The following is a 15,200-nucleotide window of genomic DNA, read 5'->3' as shown; positions in this document are numbered from 1 at the left end:
CATTCCCCCGATCCAGTGGAAATAAACTGGCACTTACCTACCAACCCAGCATGGATGAGAGTGTCTCACCAAGCCTGGTAGAGAGAGAAATCAAAACGAAACACGCTCCCTCCACCCTGACCCCATAGGGAGAACGGACACTTAATCAAGCCACATGGGTAGGGAGGCAATGAGAAAAAGGACATTTACCCACTAATACAGTAGGGAAAGTAACACTTACACCCACTAATCCAACATGGCATGGACACATCAATGAACAGAGTCAGTAAAAAGCAGGAGGTAATTATCAAAAGGAAAAAAATTGCACAACAACACAACCGAAACTTCACAGAGAGTCTAGACGATGGGAAGAGACTAGGTCCTGGAGGCTCTTGCTGGTGGAAGATGGAAGGAATTGGGATTGTATATTGTTAGAAATGAAGGGAGAGAGAGAGAGAGAGAGACTCAATATCCTCCTTGAAATATCTCAGACTGTGCTTCCTAACCTAGGGGGAAAGATTGTGCCCTCACACACACCCCTTCATGGAAACCAACCCCCAAAAGGCCTGGTGTTTTTCCTCCCGAGATGCCAGGTAGTGCGACAGAGGGGAGCAAGGGGTGCTTGGAGGCGGTCCCAGTGGATTTTAACGTACAGACCTGTAGTCTACCAGTGGTCAGCCCCTTTGGCCATCAGGAACCAACTCCACACTATTTCTGAGCTCAGAGTCAGCAACATTGGCCTTCAATAACGAGCTGACAACCAAAATATCAAACCACCAGAGCTACGATGAGCCAGAGAGCAGGCACACCATCCAATTCAACACCATAGTGGTGACTGCTTTATATTGACCAGCTGTGCTCACCACTGTTCAGTGCCATTAAGGCACATCTGATAAAGTACCCGCTCAGCTGTCATCTTCCTTCTCTCTTTCTCTCTCTCTCTCTCTCTCTCTCTCTCACACGCACACACGCACAGTCCTCCTCATTGCCCCTCACTTCATTTGTAGAAGGGTGAATAGTTTCAGCATTTACTCACAGGATGTGAGCAGCCCTGGCTGGGCCAGTATTGATTGGTCATTCCTAATCGCCCCTTGAAAAGGTAGTGGGCAGCTGCCTTCCTGAACTATTGCCATCTACGTGCTATAGGTTAACTCTCAATGCCATTAGGGAGGGAATTCCAGGATCTTGACCCAGCAACAGAAAAATATTGCCAATCCTTTGCTCAGTCAGAACAGCGAGTGGCTTGGAGGGGAACTTGCAAGAGGTGGTATTCTCATGTATCTGCTGCCCTTGTCCTTCTAGATGGAAGTGGGTATGGGTTTGGAAGGTGCTGTCTGAGGATCTTTGGTGAATTTCTGCAGTACATCTTGTAGATAGTGCACACTGCTGCTACTGAGCATCGGTGGTGGAGGGAGTGGGATGTTTGTGGATGTGGGGCCAATCAAGTGGCTGCTTTGTCCTGGATGGTGTCAAACTTCTTGACAGTTGTTGGGGCTGAACCCATCCAGGCAAGTGGGGGGGGGGGGGGGGGGTATTCCATCATCTCCAAGGCACAAGTCAGGAGGGTAATGTATAGTTATTTCAGTCGCAGTATTTACACAATTGGTCTGGTTCAGCTTCAAATTACTTTTCCTCGTAGAATCAAGAGGAGATTTCATCCAAGTGTTCAAAATCATGAGGGTTCAGGACAGTCGATAGGGAGAAATTGGCCCCATTTGTGAAAGGCTCAGGAACGGAACGTGCAGATTTGGAAAAAGCTGCAAGCGCATCACAGTGGAAAACATCTGCACCAGACAGGGTGCAGAGGAGATTGATGTTGCCTGGGCTGGAGAATTTCAGTTATGGACAGACTGGGATTGTTTACCTGAAGGGTCTAGGCCCGAAACATCAGCAAATGTGGTTCCTCTGTTCAAGAAGGGGAGTAGAGACAACCCTGGTAATTATAGAGCAGTGAGCCTTACCTCAGTTGTTGGTAAAGTGTTGGAAAAGGTTATAAGGGATAGGATTTATAATCATCTAGAAAAGAATAAATTGATTGGGGATAGTCAGCACGGTTTTGTGAAGGGAAGGTCGTGCCTCTCAAACCTTATTGAGTTCTTTGAGAAGGTGACCAAACAGGTAGATGAGAGTAAACCGGTTGATGTGGTGTATATGGATTTCAGCAAGGCGTTCAATTAGGTTCCCCACAGTAGGCTATTGTGCAAAATGTGGAGGAATGGAATTGTAGGAGATATAGCAGTTTGGATTGGAAATTGGCTTGCTGAAAGACGACAGAGGGTGGTAGTTGATGGGAAATGTTCATCCTGGAGACCAGTTACTAGTGGTGTACCGCAAGGGACGGTGTTGGGTCCACTGCTGTTTGTCATTTTTACAAATGACCTGGATGAGGGCGTAGAAGGATGGGTTAGTAAATTTGCAGACGACACTAAGGTCGCTGGAGTTGTGGATAGTGACAAAGGATGCCGTAGGTTGCAGAGAGACATAGATAAGCTGCAGAGCTGGGCTGAGAGCTGGCAAATGGAGTTTAATGCAGACAAGTGTGAGGTGATGCACTTTGGTAGGAGTAACCAGAAGGCAAAGTACAGGGCTAATGGTAAGATTCTTGGTAGTGTAGATGAGCAGAGAGATCTCGGTGTCCATGTACACAGATCCTTGAAAGTTGCCACCCAGGTTGACAGGGCTGTTAAGAAGGCAAACAGTGTTTTAGCTTTTATTAATAGAGGGATCGAGTTCCGGAACCAAGAGGTTATGGTGAAGCTGTACAAAACTCTGGTGCGGCCGCACTTGGAGTATTGTGTACGGTTCTGGTCACCGCATTATAAGAAGGATGTGGAAGCTTTGGAAAGGGTGCAGAGGAGATTTACTGCAATGTTGCCTGGTATGGAGGGAAGGTCTTACGAGGAAAGGCTGAGGGACTTGAGGCTGTTTTTGAGAGAGAGAAGGTTGAGAGGTGACTTAATTGAAACATATAAAATAATCAGAGGGTTAGATAGGGTGGATAGGGAGAGCCTTTTTCCTAGGATGGTGACGGCAAGCACGAGGGGGCATAGCTTTAAATTGAGGGGTGAAAGATATAGGACAGATGTCAGAGGTAGTTTCTTTACTCAGAGTAGTAAGGGAATGGAACGCTTTGCCTGCAACGGTAGTAGATTCGCCAACTTTAGGTACATTTAAGTCGTCATTGGACAAGCATATGGATGTACATGGAATAGTGTAGGTTAGATGGGCTTGAGATCGGTATGACAGGTCGGCACAACATCGAGGGCCGAAGGGCCTGTACTGTGCTGTAATGTTCTTTTTGTGCTCCTGAGATGCTGCTTGGCCCGCTGTGTTCATCCAGCTCCACATTTTGTTATCTGGGATTGTTTACCTTATAGCAGGGGAGACAGAGGTCATGCTTGACAGTTGTAAAATTGAGAGGCAGAGAGAGGATAGGCAGGAAGGAAATTTTCCCCTTAATAGAAGGATCAATCACCAGGAACACAGATTTAAGATAAAAAGGACAGAAAAGAGATGGGGAACAACGTTTTCACCCAGAGGGTGGAGGGAATTTGGAACTCGGGGTGGGAGAGGCAGGAACCTTCATAACATTGAAGTAATATTTGGATGTGTACTTGCGATGTCAGGGCATACAAGACTCTGGGCCTAGTGCTAGAAAATGGGATTACAATGATAGGCGATTGTTTTGACCAGTATGGTCTCGATGGGCTGAAGGGCCTTCTTCTGTGGTGTAGAGCTCCAGGACTCTGTTTTCACACAGCAAGTGCTGGATTGTACTGCCTGAGAGTTTGCGGCGGGGGGGGGCGGGTGTGTACTCAATTCTTTCAGGAAGGAATTGGGTAGTTAGTGAGAAGAAGACACACAATGCTTACAGTTGTGGGGCGAATGTGGGTGAAATGAGACTGTATACACTGTCCATTCAGGACAGGTATGATGGGATGAATAGCCACCTTTTGCACTGTAAGAATTCTATGACAGTGTCCCTCTCCTTTAATCCCTCTTTACAAAATTCTTCCTCACTCACGTCCTCTCTCCTAATGGCTCCCTCAACAGCCACTAAACCCTTGACAGGAAGGAGTCATGGGGAGAAGGCATTGGAACCCTTTCTGCACACTCAGAGCTCAGGACAGCACTGACTGCAATTGCTGGCAAGTCGGGTGGCTTTGGACAGCACTTTGTGAACGCGAGGCAATAGCAGGAATGGTACCCTACCCCCAGATGGCGATGGGCTGAATGGCCTACTTCTGCTCCTGTACTTTATGGTCGTACTAGTTGGCAGGCTGTGTGCCAACATCGCGGGTTACTTACTCTTCCCATTTCCCAGCTCGACGAGAAAAACGACACAAACAGGACGTTTCAGCACAGATGTAAAAAATAAATTGCCTTGTACCGAATGACAGGCGAGGACAGGGTATGCTTTACTTTCCAGGCCCACATGCATCGTGCAAAACAGACCACAGGAAAATCTCTCGGTCTCACTCACTTCTGCAGGATGAAAATGCCCACCACGATGGTGATCGAAATGACGTCGGAGGTTATCCAAATCATATAGTATTCACCAGGCGACTGCAGAAAGGAAATCAACTCTTTAAATCCACCAGGCTACAGAACGTCAAAGCTTACAGGATACATATTATACTGTAAAATTCATTTTCAAATGCTCCCAGCACAGGGACAGCATGGGTTAGAGAGAGCTAATTGCCCTCTACTCACTGAAACCGAAAGTAAAGCTTCACCTGCACTTTTAAACTGAAGGTAAAAATACCCTGACACCATTCCCAACAAACACTCCCAGCACCGGGTTAGATACAAGGTGAAGCTCCCGCTACACTGTCCCTATCAAACACTGATAATGGGAACTACAGATGGTGGAGAATCCAAGATAACAAAGTGTGGAGCTGGATGAACACAGCAGGCCAAGCAGCATCTAAGGAGCACAAAAGCTGACATTTCGGGACTCGACCCTTGAAGGGTCTAAGCCCGAAACGTCAGCTTTTGTGCTCCTGAGATGCTGCTTGGCCTGCTGTGTTCATCCAGCTCCACACTTTGTTATCCCTATCAAACACTCCCAGCACCGGGGCAGCACGGGGTTAGATACAGCGTGAAGCTCCCTCTACACTGACCCTTCAAGGGTCAAGTCCCGAAACGTCAGCTTTTGTGCTCCCGAGATGCTGCTTGGCCTGCTGTGTTCATCCAGCTCCACACTTTGTTATCTGTATCAAATACTCCCAGGATAGGGGCAGCACGGGGTTAGATACAGGGAGAAGCTCCTTCTACACTGTCCCTATCAAACACTCCCAGCACAGGGACAGCACGGGGTTAGATACAGTGTGAATTTTTTTTAAAAATGGTTGGTGACAGAGATTCTACCACATGAGAAAAAGGCACTGATTATCGTGATGAAAATGGAACCATCTGGCCAATTAGTCTGTCTGGGTTTGACTCCCCAGTGACTGAGACCGTCAGTCATGGAGGTTAAAGGTGGCAATGTGGAGGGGAGACTGATTTTACACCACTGAAAAGAACAGCAGCTGGCATCCTGTTTACTCTGATCCCAAATACAAATGAGTTCACAGGAAACTGTAACAACAAAAGAGAGAACTCTGAGGATTAATCTCCGTAAACTTCCCTATAGCCTGTGCATTGTTCAGAGTCACTTCCTGCTGAGAATGCTCAAATGTTGCATTTCTATCCCAAACCCTTTTAATGGTCTCAGAGATAGTAGGAACTGCAGATGCTGGAGAATCTGAGATAACAAGGTGTAGAGCTGGATGAACACAGCAGGCCAAGCAGCTTCAGAGGAGCAGGAAAGCTGACGTTTCGGGCCTAGACCCTTTCTCTTTCTGAAGGGTCTAGACACGAAGCATCAGCTTTCCTGCTCCTCTTTTAACAGCCTGCTCATTGTGCATCTTTACAAGAACAACAAAGGACATAAACATCCAAAATCCAAGCAGGACTAGGCCATTCTGCCCATCAAGCCTCCTGCTCCATTCAATACGATCCACACTGATCCTAAGCTTCAACTTCACTTTCCGAATTGCTCTTCCTCTGTTGATTCCCCAACAGTAAAACTCTGTCTGGCCCAGCTCTTAAATATATTCAACGGCAGGGCGTTCAAAACCCTCTGGAGGAGACAGAACCGAATCTTCGCCACCCTCTGAGGGAAGACATTGCTCCTCATCGCAGTATCTAACCCCGTGCTGTCCCTGTCCTTCAACAGTTTGATGGGAACAGTGAGGAGGCGGCTTTACTCTGTATCTAAACTGTGCTGTCCCTGTCCTGTGGGTGATTGGCTAGAGGACAGTGTAGAGCCATAGGGATGCACAGCACAGAAACAGGACCTTACCATTAAATATCTAAGTCCTGCCCTGATTTGCCTTTCCAAAATGCACCACCTCACATTTATCTAAAAAAAAAATCAGCCAATCCTCAGCCCATCAGATCAAGATCCCACTGTACTCTGAGGTAAACTTCTTCGCTGTCTGCTGCATCTCCAATTTTGGTCTCATCTTCAAATTTACTAACCATATAATCGTATGTTCACATCCAAATCATTTATACAAAATGACGAAAAGCAGCGGACCCAGCACTGATCCTCGCGGCACACCACTGGTCACAGGCCTCCAGTGTGAAAAGCAACCCTCTATTCTGTATCCAAACCCTGTACCCTCCCTGTCCTGGGAGTGTTTGATGGGGAATGGTGTAGACAGAGCTTTACTCTGTATCTAAGCCCAAGTTGTCTCTGTCCCAGGAGTGTTTGATGGGGACAGTATGGGGGGGCAGGCATTGATCTTGTGGTACTAACGCTAAACTATTAATCCAGTGACCCAAGTCATCTTCTGGGGACCCAGGTTTGAAACCACGCCCTCGCCAAATGGTGAAGTTTGAATGCAATAACAATCTGGAATTAAGAGTCTAATGGTGACCATTGTCAGTTGTTAGCAAAAACCCATCCAATTCATACATGTCCTTTCGGGAAAGAAACTGCTTTCCTTACCCAGTCTGGCCCATGTGACTCCTGACCCATGGCAATGTGGTTAATTCTTAATAACCCTCTGGATAATAGTGGTGGAGACGTCCACACCCCATGAACACATTATAGAAACATGTCTGAAATGATCGGGTCCTTATCCCCAGACTGATTCATACCCCGAGTGTTCGAGATTCCCCAGGAAAACAAATCTCTTATCATTTACCCTATCAAACACTTTCACAATGTTGTGCGCTTCAATGAGACAATGATCCATTCTTCTAGACAGACTACGCAGCACGTCAGTGAGATTTATCTTGTAATGCAAGAAGCTTATCCTTCCTGCAATGCAGAGACTAAAACTTTGCTCAGAATTCCAAACGTTGTCTATACAAAGCTCTCGAATACTAAGTGTCATTCTCATCCCCTTGTGTCCCAATGATTGGGGAATGGCCAGTGTGGCTAGTGGCCATGTTTTAAAACCTCCAGGACTAAGCCTGCCCTCAGTTAGGAAACAGAGGTCTCTTAATGATGGAGTCACTTGGATGTGAGTCAGTCACTGGGGGTGGAGGGATTAAACTCCTGAAGCCCCATGTGCCCCAGTCTTATGCAGTGGGCTGGGGATCCACTCATACCGTGGGACTGTGTGGATCAGTACAGTGTACATGACAAAAGGTCAGGAGGGACAGGGAAAGTGAAAGCAAGGAGAGTGAGGGAAGGGGGGTATTGAGAAACAGAGAGGCAGACAGACGCATGCACAGTGGACTGAGAGGGAGCGCGAGTGAGGACAGCACGAGAGAGAGCAAGAGACACACACACACACACACACACACACACACACACACACACACACACACACACACACACACACACAGACACAGGAAGAGTCAGAGTTATAGAGACATACAGCAAGGAAACAGGCCCTTTGGCCCAACTCATCCATGCCAAACAGGTGTCCTAAACGGAACTAGTCTCACTTGCCTATATTTAGTCCATATCCCTCCAAATCTTTCTTATATACCCATCCAAATGCTTTCTGAATGCTGTAATTGTACCAGCCTCAAACACTTCCTCTCGCAGCTCATTTCATACACGCACCACCTTCTGTGCGAAAAAGTTACCCCTCGGGTCATTTTTAAATCTTTCTCCGCTCACCTTAAACCCATACCCACAACTTTCGGACTCCCTGACCCTAGGGAAAAGGCCTTGGCTATTCACCTTCTCTATGCCCCTTATGATTTTATAAACCTCTAAGGTCACAACTCAGTCTCTGATGCTCCAGGAAAAAAGCCCCAATCCATCCCATCTCTCCTTACCACTTAAACACTCCAATCCCGGTAACGCCCATGTTAATCTATGTACCAGCATGGTACGCATTACTCCAATTTTTACCTTACCAATGTCTTGTACAACTGTAACATGACATCCTAACTCCTGCACCAAATGTTCTGAAGGCAAGCATGTCTACTGCTTTTATCCACTGCCCTGTTTACCTGTGACTCCACTTTCAAGGAGCTATGCACCTGCTTTCCTAGGTCCGTCTGTTCAACACAACTCCTCAAAGCCCTACCATTAACTGCCTTGGTTCGTCTCGCCAAAACGCAACATTTCACATTTACTTCCACTAAAAACTCTACCTGTCATTCCACCAGCCCACAGACTCAGGGGAGAGGAGGGCAATGGGCCCACAGACTCAGTGGGGGGGGGGGGGTGCCAATGGGCCCACAGACTCAGGGGAGGGGGGGGGGGCAATAGAGAGACCAAGTGGGAGGGAAAGACTAAGGGATTGAGAAGGTGGAAAGGGTAAAAAGGAAAAAAAGGTCCAAGGGGGCAGGTGGGACTGAGAAAAAAAAGACAAAGGATTAGTGTAAGGTGAAACAGCAAACAGAAGGGAAAGCAGAACAAAAAGACAAAGGAAAGCATGAGAATCAGGTTATATGTGAGAGTGTGATCGATGTGAGAGGTTTAACCCAGGGTGCATTGTGAAATGAAGGTGTGTCTGTGTCTGAAGGGATTCAGAGACACAGTTTCCATGGCGAATAAAATACAAAGCAAGATCGAGACAAAATGATTAGAAACAAGTAAGAAAATCAGAGGCAGATAAACAATGTGTTACCAGCAAACAGATGGAGATTTCTTAATATAATACTGTCCTATAGAATAGCCACATCCATATTTTAAAATGCCATATCAAAGATTCAGAGCATCCCTCTGATTTCTGCAGGGATACGTAGGAGCTGGTGTTGGACTGGGGTGGACAAGCTCAGAAGTCACAAGACACCAGGTTATAGTCCAACAGGTTTATTTGAAATCACAAGCTTTTGGAGCATAGCCTCTTCATCTGATGAAGGAGCAACACTCCGAAAGCTTGTGTTTTCAAATAAACCCATTACAACCTGGCATCATGTGATTTCTGTGTGCGCACAGCAATGTGAGATGATGGTGAGGAGAAATAGGTTTGCTGAGATTCTGAAAGGAATTCAGAGTGAATACAGAGCAAGATGATAGAATAGTGCGAGTGCCACTGGTCTAGTAATCCAGAGGCCTGGGCAGGGGCAGAAATTAGGCCATTCAGGCCATCGAGTCTGCTTCACCATTCGATCATGGCTGATAAGTTTCTCAAACCCATTCTCCCGCTTTCTCCCCGTAACCCTTGGTAATCAAGAACCTATCAATCTCAGTCTTAAATGTACTCAATGAGCCAGCTTCCGCAGCCTTCTGTGGCACTGAGTTCCATAGATTCACAGCTCTCTGGCTGAAGAAGTTTCTCCTCATCTCCATTCTAAACAATCTTCCCTTTACTCTGAGGCTGTGCCTTCGGGTCCCAGTCTCTCCTACCGATGGAAGCACATGCCAGACTTCCACTCTGTCCAAGCCATTCAGTATTCTGTAAGTTTCATTTAGATACACCCCTATCCTTCTAAACTCTATTGAGTTTAGACCCAGGGTCCTCAAACAATCCTCATATGTTAAGCTTTCCATTCCGGATCATTCTCGTGAACTTCCTCTCGACCCACTCCAGGACCAGTACATCCTTCCTGAGGTATGGGGCCCAAAATTGCGCATAATACTACAAATGTGGTCTGACCAGAGCCTTATAAAGCCTCAGAAGTGCTTCCCTGCTTATATATTCTGGTCCTCCTGAAATAAATGCCAGCATTACTCAACCTGCAAGCTTACCCTAAGTGAATCCTTTGCACTTTGGATTTCTGCATTTTCTCCCAATTTAGAAAATAGTCTCTGCCCCTATTCTTCCTATCAAAGTGCATAACCTCACACCTTCCCATGTTGTATTCCATCTGCTACTACTTTGCCCACTCTCCAAATCTGTAGCCTCCTTAGCACCTCAACAAAACCTGTCCCTCCACCTGTCTCTGTATCATGTGCAAACTTACCCAGAATGCCCTCAGTTTCTATTAGATCAATAATGTTTAGAGTGAAAGGCTGTGGTCCCAACACCGACCCTGTGAAACACCACGAGTCACCAGCTGCCATCCTGAGAAAGACCCGTTTATCCCAACTCTCTGCTTTCTGACAGACTAATGCTCTAGGGACACAGGTTCAAATCCCACCACTGACATTTTGATGGATTTTGAATTCAATTAATAAATCTGGAACTGAACAGTAGGCCTTGGGAGCTATCACTGTATATAGAAGCCCAGGTAGTCAGTAATATCCTTTAGGTTAGAAGTTTAGAGAAGGAAATCTGTCATCGTACCCAGTTGGATCTGCACGTGACTCCAGGCACACAGCAATGAGGTTTTTAAACTTCCCTCAGAAATGGTCAAGATCTAATCGAGATGATGAAAGCATTTGATAGTTAAGATAGGGAGAAATTAATACCACTGGTTAATGAAGGAACCAACCAGGAGTCAGGAGCTTAACATGAGAGCTTGACATCTTTTATCATGCGGCTTGGTGTCACGTTATGATTTTGTGTTCAAGATAGACTGGGTCTAGGAGAAGACACAAAGTCACAAATCATCTTTAGTTCCAGGGGTGCACAGCCTTGGGAGCATCAGGGTAATAGGGATAGAGAACAGGGGTGGGTCTTGGTGGGATGCTCTTTACTGGGACAGTATGGAGTTAGTTGTCCAAACAGCCTGTTTCCACATTGTAGAGATTCCACATGCTCAAATTTCAAAGTAACATTATTTCTTGTATATTAATGCAATTTTTATTCATTTATGGGATCGGGGCATCACTGACCAGGCAGCATTTATTACCCATCCCCAACTGCCTTGAAAGAAGTTCAGAGTCAACCACATTGCTTTGGGTCTGGGGTCACATGAAGGCCAGACCAGGTAAGGATGGCAGTTTTCTTCCTTCAAGGACATTAGTGAACCAGTTGGGTTTTTCCCTGACAATCAACAATGGATTCGTAGTCATCATTAGATTCTTAACCCACAATATTATCGGAGTCTCTGGATTAACAGTCCAGCAATAATATCACTGGCCCATCGCCTCACCGATAATACTAATGCCTTACACAGTAAACATATCTATATCAGGCTCGAACATTAGATAAAGACTAAACTACCTTCTGTGTGTGTTTCTGTCACTCTCAATCTTCATTGTCTGGTGTCATGTAGTAGTAGACTAGTGTATTTCTGCAGACCATTAAAACTCCGCCCACACTGTGCTACTTATGCTCAGTGATGTGCAGCTTATGACATCATCTTAAAATTATGCCCCCTATTTTTTGCCTCTTCTATATCCGGAAGTGTTCTCACATATAATTGAATGCTTTCTTTCCCCCCATCACCAAATTACCCATGACTTATTTTCCAACTGTACAATTTATGTGTAACACCTGTTAAGGGCAAGACAGGCCACCAAAGATGAGAGGGGAGGGGAGGGAGAATGAAGGAGGAGCATTAGAGCAGGCGGGGTAGGGGGAAAGAACGAGGGTGGGGGCAGGTTTAGGGGCTAGGCAAGGAGCAACACGGTGGAGGAGTAAATGAAAATGTATGCCCCCCCCCCCCCACTTTTTTGTTACTGACCCTTCAACTAAGCTGCTTTCTATTTGCCCTGTTCCAATTAGAATTTCAGTTCGATGACCGTTAAGAGTTTTGTTCGCGGTCAGACTGCTCAGGCAAGCCGATGGAATTAGCGTACAGTTGACCACTCCCTAACTGAGCATCACTGAGCGGAATAGCCCTCTCCTGTCCCAATGACAGAGTATCTCTGTAGCCCAACGCTGTGTCTCTTACTCACCATTATCCAGGTGGGAGCCCGCACCTCACTGAGGACTTGGCAAGCATCAGATGTAACCGACCGCACCCCAGCACACCACAGCACCGAGAACAGCCATGGCTCATTCACCAGGTACAGGTTGGTGCTGATGTTTTCTGAAGCATACTCACTGCAGTCGAGAGAAATAGAAAGAAAAGCAACAAGTGAGGCCCAGATTTCAACACAAGGTGAAGGCAGCGTTAACCTAGGAAGGAGCTGCTGCAAACTCTACAGACAGAGTGTCCCTCCAGGTTCGATCCCATAATATCCAACTGCCCCACATCGACCACTGATCTCACCTCCCCCCAATACCCCACCTTCTGGATGCATCAACAACTTGACAGTAATATTAACATCTTCAATGTGGCATGTGGTGGGGGGGACAAGTTGGGGAAGCTGGTGGTGGGGATGAGTTGGGGACAGCTGGGGGGGGGGGTGCAGAAGAGTTGGGGGCAAGAAGTGATCAAAAGAGCTAACTATTCATGAAAAAAAAGTCTACCTCTCTGTTTTTCTCTCTCACAGAGATGCTGCCTGACCTACAATAAAAAAATAGGAGAAGTAGGCCATTCAGCCCTTTGAGCTTGGTGGGCGACACAGTGGCTCAGCAGTTAGTGCTGCTGCCTCACAGCGGCAGAGACCCAGGTTCGGTCCCACCCTCGGTCTGCGTGGAGTTTACACATTCTCCCACAGTCCATGCAGGATTTCCTCCAGGTGCTCAGTTTCCTCCCACAGTGCAAAGGTGTGCAGGTTAGAGTGCATTGGCCATGCCAAATTGCCTGTCATGTCCAAGAATGTGTAGGTTAGGTGAGCTAGTGATGGAAAATGCAGGGTTACAGGAATTGGGTCGGCAGGTGGCTCTGGTGGGATGCTTTTCAGAGGGTTGGTGTGGACTCAGTGGGCTGAATAGCCTGCATCCATACTACAGACATTGTCTGAGCCTGCTCTACCAACTACAATAACTATGGTTGACCATCCATCTCCGCCCCCTGTTCCTGCTTTCTCACTATACCCTTGCTCCCTTCAGTTGAGCAGACTATATTTTTCTTCAAAGTTTGGGCCTCAACAGATTCCTGTAGCCATGCTGTATAGCTCTATAACTCTACAAAATTACCACAAGCAGGTGGAGAAAATGGTTATTAAAACTCACGGAAGGTTGCATCTCAAGGACTGTAAAACAGTGAAGTAAAGGTTATACTGATTAGATTACAGAGGGAATTACACATATGTACTATGTACTCCATCTTCAAACAATGGTAGTCTTGCTCATAGATTACACAGTGTGGAGCTGGAGTTAAACAACGGGCCTGGCAGCATCAGAGGAGCAGGAAAGTTGATGTTTCGGTTTTGGATCGTTCTTCAGAAACGGGCTTCAAAAGGGTCCTGACCTGAAAGGTCAACTTTCCTGCTCCTCTGATACTGCCTGACCTGCTGTGTTCCTGCAGCTCCACACTGTGGTATCTCTAACTCCAGCACCTGTAGTTCTTACTATCTCTTAATCTTGCTCGTGCTGATTTTGCTTTGCGCAAATTCTACGCAGCTGTAACTTGTATGCTTCACTCTGTCTAAGTGATCTACGGATCTGTATGTCCTTGTTTGCGATGATCTGTCTGTACTGCTCACAAAATAAAAAACTTTTCACTGTGCCTAGGTATGTGTGACAACAATAAACCAACTCAAATCAAATCTTCAGTCAGATACAACAGCATCAGACAAAAATGCAGGGTAATCGTACTAGAAATTAAGAGGAGATTTCACAAAAACAAGATGTATTCTCTGGAATTAGAAAGGTGATTTGATTGACAGGACATGTTCAAGATCAAAGGGGAACAGATAATAAGAAAAAAGAGAGAGAGAGAGAGAGACACAGACACAGAACCCTATTTTGGAGGCTGAGAAGTCCATAACCACTACGCAGAGTCTCAAAATTATAGCAACTTTTTCCACAAGGGAACCACAAAGAATGGCATAACTTCAGAATTGCCTGCTGCAAACAGCTGTTGTTACCCAGACATTTATTATTAGGTTCAAAATTCCTTCCCTGCCACTGGGTTAAATTCCTGGAACTCACCCTGTAATAGCACCGTGGGTGTAGGCAGTCCGCCAAGGACTGCCGTATATAGCAAAAGACACTCACCATCACATTCTCACACTCGGCCAGCAATGAGCAGTAAATGCTGTTCCGGCCGGTAATATCCACATCCCGCAAACAAATAAATTTATTTCATTGCAACACAAAACTGATAGATTTACATTATGATGATTTAGGAGCAAGGTATACTACATTATCACTTCAAGCTGGAACAACTGAAGCAGCTGAAATTTTTTTTTTATTTGTTCTTGGGATGTGGGTGCCATTCCTTAAACCAGCATTTATTATTAACAATCAAACACATCGTGGGTCTGGAGTCGCATGTAGGCCAGACCAGGTAAGGACAGCAGATTCCCTCCCTTAAGGATGAAACTGTACAGGACATTGAGGAGGCCTTGTCAGGAGTACAGTGTTCAAATGATAGAATCCCCAGAGTGTGGAAACAGGCCCTTCAGCCCAAAAAGTCCACAAAGACCCTCAAAGCATCCCCTAAACCCATTCCCCCTGATAACCCACCTAATCTACACACCCCTTAACACTATGGGTAATCTAGCTTGACCAATCCACCCTAGCCTGCACATCTTTGGACTGTGGGAGGAAACTGGAGCACCCGGAGGAAACCCACGCAGACACAGGGAGAATGTGCAAACTCCACATAGGCAGTGCCCCGAGGGTGGAATTGAACCCGGGTCCCTGGCGCTGTGAGGCAGCAGTGTTAACCACTGAGCCACTGCCACCTGAACCATTCAATTCTGGTCGCCCTGTTATAGGAAAGATATTAAGCTGGAGAAAGTTCAGAAGAGATTTACCAGGATGTTGCCAGGTCATGGAAGGTTTGAGTTATAAACGAAGTCTGGATAGGCTGGGACTTCTTTCACTGGAAGTTAGGAGGTTGAGAGGGACTTTAAAGATTGAAAAAAATTCATG

General features: G+C 46.2%; 1 protein-coding gene across 6 annotated transcripts in view; it reads right to left on the bottom strand.

Moving 5' to 3' along the window:
• gdpd5b (glycerophosphodiester phosphodiesterase domain containing 5b) overlaps positions 1–15,200 on the bottom strand; it is a 203,535-nt gene that overhangs the window by 19,094 nt on the left and 169,241 nt on the right. For all 6 annotated transcript variants that reach the window (XM_048533552.2, XM_048533551.2, XM_048533554.2 and 3 more), the window contains 2 exons: positions 12,167–12,314; positions 4,463–4,545 (listed from right to left, as the gene is read on the bottom strand). In XM_048533552.2, the coding sequence (XP_048389509.1) occupies positions 4,463–4,545; positions 12,167–12,314 (231 nt within the window). The remainder of the gene's footprint in view (positions 1–4,462; positions 4,546–12,166; positions 12,315–15,200) is intronic.

Source organism: Stegostoma tigrinum, chromosome 6, assembly GCF_030684315.1.
Source record: "Stegostoma tigrinum isolate sSteTig4 chromosome 6, sSteTig4.hap1, whole genome shotgun sequence".
NCBI classification, from domain to species: Eukaryota; Metazoa; Chordata; class Chondrichthyes; order Orectolobiformes; family Stegostomatidae; genus Stegostoma; species Stegostoma tigrinum.
This window is presented reverse-complemented; position numbering and strand designations above follow the sequence as displayed.